Raw genomic sequence first — 11,450 nt, forward strand, 5'->3', positions numbered from 1 at the left:
ACAAATATATACAACGATTATACGAACATAAAAACGAAAATATACAACTATATACACAAACAAACACATATGCACAAGTATGGAACACAAACAACTATTATCATACAAAAAGAGAAAATTGGTGAATGTTGGATTCACAAATTGAAAAGTGAAGATTTGTTATTAAAGAGCTCATCCGAGATCAACATGTTTCACCAACATTCACCAATAAAAGTATACTTATATGTAACATATACAAGTAAACTTATATGGTGAACATAAACAAGTAAACATGTACAAGTAAATATATATACAAGTGAAACTATACAATATATACGATATATACAAAGCTCAAAATCACGAAAACTATTGTGATGCAATCACAACCATCCCCGGCAACGGCGCCATTTTGTTGATTGCAGTATAGGGCAAGTAACAAACAAGATTTGGAAATATTGATCCAGGATTTATCGTCCTCAGAGATGGAGAGATGCCATTCAACAGTTTCTACGGTTTCGAACTTTGGATTGAATGAGAAAAAAGTAAACAAAGATATAGACAAGAAAAGAATAAACACATTCTTAGAAGAGAAATAACTTTTCAGGAATGTAAATATATTCACTCTTCACAAACATACACTTACCAACCCGTTATACTCAACCTACGATACTCATCTATGTTATCACGTATCTCTCACATAAGCGTCCATCTCTGGAGCACAAACGAGATCATCTCACAACTAAGGTTATCTCTAACGCGAAGTCGCGAGAACATTCGTATTCTCGCGTCGGCGATCTCTCGCGCGCCGCTCAAACACGAAAGCATTACGTACAAATACAAACAGTGAATGATAGCTCTAAATCTATCTCTAGAGTTCAGAACCAACAGATTATCATCCTAGATAAAGATTCAAGCAGTTTATCTCTAAAGCAACCTAAATCCCCAGCATAGAGCAAAAATCCAGAACAATATCAACACGGATTCGTAAAGCAAGTTAAACATAACATTATAATCGGTAAATATACATAAGATTCGAGTAACTATACAAACAAACCCAACACAAAGAAATACACAGAGAATAAAAGAGATAAACCAAACATCTCGCGGGTTGTCAGCTCCGGTTGATGAGAAACCCACCTCCGATCTTCCAAGTGCATGACCCGGTGTTGTTTTCTAAGCCAATCTTGATCTAAGAATGAAAATGATGGAGTTGGAACCAAAAACTCTCCAAAACCATAACCCTAAAATGGTTCAAATGAAAGAATATAAACACATTTTCTGCTACGGCCGCTTAGCGGCCAAATCTCGCTTAGCGGACTACACGTATTACAAAAATATCAAGAACAGTAAACAGGCCTCCGCTTAGCGGCCAGACCCGCCGCTTAGCGGCCAGGGAAATTTGGTTCGCCCCTGGAAAGCGCGCTTACACGCCGCTCAGCGGCGCTCTCTGCACAAAACTTGCTTATTTGATCCAAAATCGCGCAATCGGAGCCGTGCCTTCGACACTTTATTCCTCGAGGCTCCAATAAGCATGAATACCTATAAAAACAAAGGAAAAACTATTAAACGGTATATAAAACATATGAAAACTAAATAATGTGAATATATACACAAAAGTGGGGATTTTATTACAAAAACGGAATGAATAGAATCGATAAGTGCCATAATTATATACTCAAAATAACAACATTTTGGCACTTATCAATTCTCAAATATAATTTTATACCTAAGTGAACAACACTTCCTAACATGCAATACAATACATGACCAAGCAATGCAGACATAAAATCAACAACAAAGTAAACTCTATACAACACATTTGAATTTTAGACAGTTGTTGCCTCCTTCACTAATGGTTCCATTCTGTAGTAAATTGATTTTTTAATGCCTAGAGATGCAAATCTAAGGTGTAGTTTTAACTTCCATAGGACAAACACTCGTCTCTGTTCGTCAATGAGCTCACCATTTGTGCCATCTTGGCATCTTCATCAAGATCAGCCTCCTCTGCCCTTGCTTGCTCCTGCATTCATAACAAAAATTATTTAATATCAAAATGTACCAACACAAATCAAATGAAGGGAAGGATTGATCAAAATAAAGGTCAATTACTTTAATGGCAGAGGTATCAATGATAAATTTGATGGCATCACTTACAGCCCGGGTTCGGAGGTAGTACATCCATGTCTTCAAACCCTTAAAGACAAAATTGAAAGTGATAATAACAACAATCAACAACAGTTGGTCAAAATTGAAAGTGATGATAATAACAATCAGCAACAACCATGTCAACCAATATCTTTTGCTTGATCTCCCAGGCTGCCCTGATAATTTAAGAGAGAGTTAGCATAAAAATATTGGAATCGAGTTACTGTAAGGTAGAAATTGACACATCTCATACTTGTATATGCCTTTCAGTTCAGCTGGTATCTCTATGTCTGCCGTTATTCCAGCCTAGAGAATTAGTTCAGAAACAGTTGCGTCTTGGTTGTAGAATTCAGAATCGTTTTCTCTTTTGAAATCGTCGTAGTTAACTGGGATCTCCTCAATTGGAATATACCTATTTGTGAGATAGAAGGTAAATAAGACACCACGTATACCGACACAACACAAACACGATACATCAAATGACTATACTAAGCATATCGACACAACACAAACATGATTGAAACAGTTTGATTTGAAGCAAATAAGAAACAACGTCTGGTTTCATATCCAGCTTCTGAATCCATTTCTCAGTAACATAACACCTCCATCAAGGATATTTGTTCTAGTCTTTTACTAATAACATTTTCAGCCTGTCATTATCCTTGACAGCAACCATACCTCATGTACCCTCCACTCCATTGTTTTTCTCTTGCAACCGATTTACGGAGCTCCCGCAATTAAGTAACTACCCATTCTTTTTAGTCATAGCACCAATATAAATTTCACGACAGTAACCCCATATGCTATTGTTCCTTTGCATGACATACATGCATAAATTTTACCACCCCCTGCTTCATATACAAACTCCAAAACACAAAGTAATAAGTTATTTGCCACTAACTTACCCCTCCAACAACCCTCTTTAGGCTAAGTCAACACATACAAATGATTACAATATTATTCAGCACAAACATAAATTGAAGACACTGCAAATAAGTAGCAGAAAAACCAATTTGCCACTGATTGTCTGACTCATCCCTCCAACAACCCTCTTTAGGCTAAATCACTACATACAGATGATTAAAATATTATTCATCACAAACATAAATTGAAGACACTGCATTTAAGCAGAAAACCATAAAATCAGCAGCAAACTTCTTTGTTACTATCAATTTAACATACCACCAAAACCATTGCTCAACTACTTCATCAAGCCTATGGTAATTTCAATAACTTAAACAATTCAACTAATTGACTCTGTTCATGTCAAACCCCATAAACCCACTGCAAATCCATTCTTCTCTTTACATAGTCAAAAGCAAGTGCTAATATAAACTACTGAATATTCTTAATAACAGTAAGTAAATATTTCTTATAAATTGGATATAAGTAAAATATGTATATTCATCAACAAAGGGAGTAGTGGAATGTTGTGTTCTATTAAATAACATAAAGGATAAAAACACCCAACTTAGAATAGAAACAAAAACATGAAGTAAGAAAATTTTGCTTATGTCATAACAGTTCCATTAAGATCATCAATTTGTCTTTTAACCATTTCGTATATTCAGTATCTTTTAACCATTTCGTATTCAGTGTCTTTGATTTCTCGAGTTATTGTCCGCCATACATACCATTCATGTCTGGATGATTGTAGCGGCAATAGGAACCGAACTTGCAACTGATTTATATACAAACAAGTAAAGTATAGTAAGGACATTTAATCCATAAAATACTTCTATTAACAACTTAAGCATTAACCAATTAAACAAAAATTAGTATTTCCACTTCAAGAAAAAGAACCATCAATATTTACCTTCCAGTTTTGATGAAACATACCCAGCTGAAGCATAAAATGCTTTGCAGTTGCCTCCAGTACCCTTCCATGGCATTGAATGTACATACAAAGATCTTCCCCTTTACAATACACTAACACAACATGTATCTCTCGGATGTCAATTTAATCAATAACCCGACACCGAACAACTTTCCAAATACGCATCTCACTACATCAAAGCAAATTGTAAAAATAGCGTTACTTTAGCAAATGTGTAGAAAAGTAATAATGAAAAATCAACTGATTGATGAAAAAAACTAGGTAGGATGAATATAGTAGCCCTTGTTGCCATGCCTTTCTCCTCTAGTTTCAAGAAATCCCAAAGTTGTCAACAAAGAGCATTAAGTGTTTTTTAGATTAAAGACTTAATTTTTTTACAGAAACAAAAAGTTAGAGTTTCAAGTATGAAATCCTCTCCCATATTCTTGTCTTTCCCATATGGATTAATCAGGACCTGATATATAGAACAATAATATGTCAACACTGGATATGTAAGTTTTAGTATACATGTTAACCATCACAATAATCAAGATTTCTTTGTACTTCACAAAAGTTGCAGTTCATTACCTCTAACAATCTGCTATGGAACTTGTTGTCTAAAACCTGTAAATATAGAACTTTCAACATTGAACCCTAAAACATAAAACTAACACATCACGGTAACCATACAATCAGACACATTCAATAAAAGCATAGTAACAAAAACTTACCAATGGTATGGATAGTAATGACGATATGAAAAGGGGATCTGAAAAGGTTCGGTCAACGAATCGCTATAGATTGCTGCGATTGAATGGTTACAGATCTGAAAAGGGTAAAATTGAAGGATATGGAGATTTTGAAATGAATGTAAAATAATAAAGTAAAAATCGAACCTCTAAAATCTGAGTATCGGTGTCTTCTTCGTCGTATGAGATTCAACTCCGACCACCACAGGAAACGAAATCAAAACCCTACCATGAAAGCGTTGGATCTGCCAAAACTTCAGATTTCCTCATAATCTTCACTCTTTTTAACTCAAATAGCGCCCAAATCAACTTTAAAACCACAAATTTCTCTTGTTGTATCTATTAGGACGCTAATTCTTGTTGGAAATTAACTGTTTGTTCCTGAACCTCAGCTTGAGGAAGAAAATCCCTAATCTAGAAGTCTCACGTGTTGATCCCTCTTACCATTTCTGATACAACACGTGCTTTTCTAGGCCTTGTCTCTAGTTTGAACACGAACATAGAAAAGGTTAGTCAAATTTTCCCTAGTCATGAACATACAAAACCTTTTGCAGCTGTAAACTAACCTTTAGACTTAACATATATGTCTTGTCGCATTTTTTGCTCTGCCCCATATACTGACTATTCGAGCTATAATAACTCGCTAAATAAGGTAGATGCTAAAAAAGGACGGACCTGGAAAGACCAATGTATTTTCGATTTGATTCAACTATCTAGGGTAGGTCATACATATAGCCAAAATATGTTAGTTGGTGCGCTTCATTTTTATGAGGGTTCGACAAACACCTTTCAACTACGTTGTGGCATGGTTACACCGATGTTGCTTTAGACATTCATCAACAAAGTCAACTGATTTGAATGTCCTTGGCACAATTGCACTTATTGCCTGACCAACCATCAAAATATCAATATATTCAACAGATATAGGCAGTGGAGCATTTGGCACAATAGGAACTTCAATCTTAACTTTAACATGTTCAGGTAGTAATTTTATACCGTACACTAGAGCTGTCAATATGGGCTACCCGGCCCTAAACGGGCCGGCCCTAGCGGGCCCTGGGCTTTTCAGGACTGGGCCAAAAAGGCCCTGAATAATATGGGCTCGAGATTTACTACCCGAGCCCGTCCCTAGATGGGCTTCGGGCTACCCGGCCCTAAATGGGCTTTTTAATTTAAAAAAATTAAAATTAAAATTCCATAATATTTATTAAAAATAAAAATAAAATTATGTTATTTTAAACATAATACAATTTTAAGTACTATATTATCTCTTATAATGTGTTTCTAAATACAATATATGTCTAAATTGTATAAAATAATACTTGAATATTTATTATAAGAGAAAAACTAATATAATATGATGAAAAAATGTTGATTATATTAATGTATAATATTTAAAAGAGAAAGATTGAATAAAATAGAGATAAAATTTGGTGAAGTGAGAAAAATCAATATGCAATTTTGTAGTAAGATAATATAAATATTAATATATTTTTTTTAAAATTTATAATTATGTGGGTCTAATGGGCTACCCACGGCCCATATGGGCTAGCCCTAATGGGTAGCGGGCTTTTTAGGGCTGGGCTAAAAAGACCCTGAAAAATATGGGCTATAATTTTAAGGCTCAAGCCCTAAGATTTTTCGGGCCTGGCGGGCCGGCCCATATGGGCTAACCCATTTTGACAGCTCTACCGTACACTATATCACTACAGTGATGTTGTATAATTTCCCACGGACAATCAGAGTCGATTTGGAGATGATAGATATATATTAATAGAAGAAACAACCTAAACCATTAATGAATTATTAAAATTAATATAATTAATCTAAAATTATTAATTAGAATTTAATAAAAAACAATTACCTTTGTACTAGGGTTGCAAAAATCTTTGTCACTAGGATGTCGTCTCTCTACAACTCCTTCCTGTTGTTGTCTCTCTACAATTTTATCAAGTGATCGCCTCCCTGCCACTTCTTCAGTTTGTTGCCTCTCTTTCTTTTCTCTCTTTAATTTCTCACCCTCTAGTGTCTCCAATCTCGTGGACAATGTATTGACTATGAGATAAATATCATCAAGGTATGCTTGTGGAGGGAGAACTTGGCGTGAAAATATATCTTCAGCACTTGTCCCCAAACCATAATTTCTCACATGTCCAGAGTATTCTGGAAAATATAGTGCCTGAAGTATTAATTTCTCCTCTCTCTTCTTGAATGAAAGATTGTGTTAACGCCTCCTGACATTTATATACATAAAAAAAAAAAGTTATGAACCATCATCATAATTAATAAGACAAATTGAACAAATGAACTTTTTGGATCAAGTGAAAAAGAGGCATCTTATGTAGGTAGTCCAATAGTTAAAAGTGTGTCATATATAATGCATATGTGAATAATTATAATGCATGAATGACCCAAATTTCTTAGACTTGCTCTTGGGAAGTTTCTGCAAATGATTTCTGTAATATACATCACTGATCATAAGAGACAAACAACTTTCATGACCTTAATTATGGTCATATATACATAAAGGCCCATGCTCCCATTCCTTGTCAACACATATATTGACACATTAATAATACATTTTGTCTATCCCTGAAGTTATCAATATTAAATTGGTTGCATGAATCACACGATTGAATAAATTTAGTTTTTAATTATTTACATGTTTAGATCTAAACATTGCCAACGAAAATGGGATCAAATCAAAACAAAATCCGATGACATTTTGATCTCTGTGATGGCATTCAAAACCTATCACATCAAATATATAGTAAATTAATCCCATCCTCAATAATACATTTATTTATTCTATACAAAATTTTAAAATATTGTAAATGAAAAATGGAATCACACTTTCACAATATGTAAGATGCTCATATTTAATATATATTGACTCATTCTCATATCTATAAAAGTATATTGAGTAAACACAAATACATTATACATTACCATAATGGAAAATCAACCTAACAAGTTTCTTCACATTGCTGTTTTTCCATGGCTTGCTTTTGGTCATATTAGTCCTTTCTTTGAACTCTCCAAACTCATTGCTCAAAAGGGTCACAAAGTTTCATTCATTTCCACACCTAGAAACATCCAACGCCTCCCTCAACTTCCTCCTAGTTTACAGCCTTTCATAAAATTTGTAGAACTCCCACTTCCACATATAGATCAACTACCTGAGAATGCAGAAGCCACTATGGACATTCCAACACATATTGTTCCATATCTCAAGAAAGCATTTGATGGTCTTCAACAACCTTTGACTCTATTTTTGGAAACATCCACTCCTGATTGTATCATATATGATTTTGTACCTTATTGGTTACCACCAATAACATCAAAGCTTGGCATCTTAAGCATCTATTTCTCAATTTTTATTGCATCTTTTCTAGAGGAACTCTTAGTTCATAAGTCAAATGATGAGGAGGACAATGTTATTTCTACTGTCCACTTTGAACCAAATGAATCTGGAGCTTCAGATATGTTTAGGATGAAAGAGACCTTTTTTGGTGCTGATTTTATTGCTGTAAGAAGTTGCATGAAGATTGAAGGTAAGGCTGTAGGATCGGTCGAAAATCATTGCAAGAAAAAAGTGATTCCAGTTGGAGTATTGGCACCCTCACTAGAATTCAGTGAAGATAAAAAGGATGAAAATTGGGATACAATTCGAAAGTGGTTGGATAAACAGGAGAAAAAGTCAGTGGTTTATGTTGCATTTGGAAGTGAAGTTATATTAAGTGATGAAGAGTTTACTGAGATAGCTAAAGGATTGGAATTATCTAATTTTCCGTTTCTTTGGATTGTGAAGAACCAAGATAAACATGAGTGGTTTGTTGAGAATGATTCAAATAAGAATGGATTGATTTGGAGTAATTGGGCACCACAGTTGAGAATCTTATCACATGAGTCAATTGGAGGATTCTTGACACATTGTGGTTGGAGTTCAGTGATTGAGAGCCTTCAAGTTGGATGTCCACTCATTGTGTCACCTTTCCAAAATGATCAAGGTTTAAATGCTAGAGTTATGGAAGAAAAAATGGTTGTGGTCAAGGTAGAAAGAAATGATGGAAAATTCAATAGAGATTCAGTGGCTAAGGCATTGAGATTGATGATGGTGGAGGAAGAAGGAAAGAGATATCGAAGTAAAGCCGAAGAGATGGGCAAGATTGTTGGAGATAAGGAGCTTCAGCAAAAATATATAGATGAATTTGTTGATTATGTTGAGCTCAATGTCCTTGCCTCTAAGCAGTAGTAATAGTACTTAAGGTTCCTTTGCTCTTTCTTTCAACAGAATCATAGGCACAACAAATGTCTGTTTGTTTTATTTTGTTATGTAATGTCATCCTGGATGGTGGTGGTTTTCCAATTGATGCATTCAGATAGAAATAGAAGTTTGTTACTTTGTTCCATGCTGCCTTTTCAATATGGAGTTTAAGCTCTTTCATTAAGTGCTTTCTACAGATTTATTTCCTTAGAATATCAAGGAAACTAGTCTAGAAACTCAAAAGGAGTAACTGTATTATCCTATTCATATTTATTCATGAGTGAAATGTTGAATAAACTTTAATGTTATTAAGTGGGTTTTTATTGATAAGTTAGTGAAAAATAAAGAGTCTCTTGTAGTTGAAAGGACAAGAGTTTTTGTAGTGGAAAAGCCAAGAGATAGTGGCATATTAAGAGTATTTATTTGCTTTAATTTCCTAGTATAGCAGAAGTCTTTTAGGTCTATATAAAGACTTGTTTGTATTTTCATTTTCAACAAGAAAGTAAAAAGTGCAGTTTTAAAGTAAGATATCCACCAGTGGAAGTATAGTGTAAAAAGTGTTCTGTGCAGTTTTAAAGCAAGTCTTCCACCAGTGGAAGTACAGTGTTAAAAGTGTCCAAAATTGTTACAACTGCAGAACAGAAGTAGCAGTCAGTTTTTTACAAATTGGCATCAGAGCTAATGGCGAATACGATGAGTCAAATGCCGCTACCACGGTTAACGAAGGTGAATTACGAAAATTGGAGTATCCAAATGAAAGCTCTTCTTGGATCTCTAGATTCGTGGGAGACGGTCGAAACTGGTTTCACAGAACCAGATACCACGGGGTATACAGCGGCTCAAACCAAGGCGTTGAAAGAGACGCGTTCGAAGGATAAGACGGCACTGTACATCTTGTTCCGAGCTGTTGATGAATCAGGCTTTGAAAAGATTGCAGGTGCAACGACTTCGAAACAAGCATGGGACACGTTAGAAAAAGTATACAAAGGAGTTGACCGAGTCAAGCAAGTTCGTCTTCAAACTCTTCGAGGAGAAATGGAGAGAATGAAGATGAAGGAGTTGGAAACTGTATCAGAATACATCACGCGTTTGCAAACAGTGGTGAATAAACTCAATCGAAATGGAGAAACGATGACTGATGCTCGTATTGTCAAAAAGATTCTGAGATCTTTAACTGATAACTTTGAGAATGTTGTGTGCGCAATAGAAGAGTAGAAGGACCATGCAACGCTCACAGTCGAAGAGCTAGCTGTTTCTCTCGAAGCACACGAACAACGTAAGATCAAAAAGAAGGAGGAGACAAACGACGAAGCAGTTCAGACCAAGGAGTCCACCAAAGACGAAAAGGTGCTTTTTTCTCAAAACTTTCGAGGAAGAGGATGTGGCCGTGGAGGTCGTGACAGTGGTCGAAGTGGCCGAGGAAGCAACTTCGAGAGAGGACAGTCAAGCCAGCAAAATTGGCGTGGCAGAGGACGAGGTCAAAGAGGTGGTCGGTCGAACTACTCCAACATCGAATGTTACAAGTGTAACAAACATGGTCATTATGCAAAGGATTGTAACTCCTACAAATGCTATAACTGTGATAAAGTGGGACATCTTGCAAAAGATTGTCGAGTCGAAAAGAAGGTAGAAGAAACAACCAATCTAACTTTGGAAGCCGAAGCGAATGAAGGCTTTCTGCTGATGACTCAAAAAGAAGTAGACGCGAATAATGATAATATGCGGTATCTTGACTCAGGGGAAAGTAATCATATGTGTGGTCACAAACACCTATTTAAAGAAATGCAAAAGATTGAAGATGGTCATGTGTCTTTCGGAGATGCATCGAAAGTGAAGGTCGAAGGCAAAGGTACGATTTGTTACTTGCAGAAGGATGACTTGACTGGGTCAATCCAATATGTGTACTGTGTACCAGATCTCAAGACCAATATTTTGAGTTTGGGGCAACTCACGGAAAAGGGTTATTCGATATTCATGAAAGATCAGATATTACACTTGAAGGACAAGCTAGGGCATCTGGTTGCTCAAGTCGAAAAGGGGAAAAATCGAATGTACAAACTGAACTTTAGAAGCGTTCGAGGAAAATGTTTGCAAGTCAATGTCGAAGACAAAGCGTCGTTGTGGCATCTACGTTTTGGTCATCTACATCATGCTGGTCTGAGAAGGTTAGCAAAGAGGAACATGGTGCACGGGCTACCAGACATGGACTATGAAGGAAAGTTTTGTGAAGAATGTGTGCTTAGCAAACAAACAAGAACCTCATTTCAAAAGAAGGCAGAATATCAATCTAAACATATTTTCAAACTGATTCATACCGACATATGTGGGCCAATCACTCCGGAATCTTTCAGTGGCAAAAGGTATTTCATTTCATTTATCGACGATTTCTCATGAAAGTCCTGGATTTATTTCTTGAAAGAAAAATCTGAAGCATTCGAGGTGTTCAAAAAGTTCAAAGTAATGGTGGAGAAGGCAACTGACAGACACATCAAAG

General features: G+C 35.7%; 1 protein-coding gene and 1 long non-coding RNA gene across 4 annotated transcripts; one reads left to right on the top strand and one right to left on the bottom strand.

Moving 5' to 3' along the window:
- Window positions 1-1,791: 1,791 nt before the first annotated feature.
- On the bottom strand, window positions 1,792-7,149 carry LOC131638530 (uncharacterized). 3 transcript variants are annotated; one of them, XR_009294707.1, is made up of 5 exons: window positions 3,941-7,149; window positions 3,759-3,805; window positions 2,378-2,536; window positions 2,089-2,300; window positions 1,792-1,999 (listed from the first exon to the last, which is right to left on the bottom strand). It is a non-coding gene; the product is annotated as an uncharacterized LOC131638530 (long non-coding RNA). The 3 variants fall into 3 exon arrangements; XR_009294708.1 differs by lacking the exon at window positions 3,759-3,805; XR_009294706.1 differs by having other exon boundaries at window positions 3,759-7,149.
- Window positions 7,150-7,599: 450 nt separating this feature from the next.
- On the top strand, window positions 7,600-9,256 carry LOC131638526 (putative UDP-rhamnose:rhamnosyltransferase 1). Its single transcript, XM_058909087.1, has one exon. The coding sequence runs from the start codon at window positions 7,643-7,645 to the stop codon at window positions 8,942-8,944; it is 1,302 nt and encodes a 433-aa protein (XP_058765070.1). The 5' UTR covers window positions 7,600-7,642; the 3' UTR covers window positions 8,945-9,256.
- Window positions 9,257-11,450: the final 2,194 nt, after the last annotated feature.

Source organism: Vicia villosa, unplaced genomic scaffold (genome assembly GCF_029867415.1).
Source record: "Vicia villosa cultivar HV-30 ecotype Madison, WI unplaced genomic scaffold, Vvil1.0 ctg.002326F_1_1, whole genome shotgun sequence".
In the NCBI taxonomy this organism is placed as follows: Eukaryota; Viridiplantae; Streptophyta; class Magnoliopsida; order Fabales; family Fabaceae; genus Vicia; species Vicia villosa.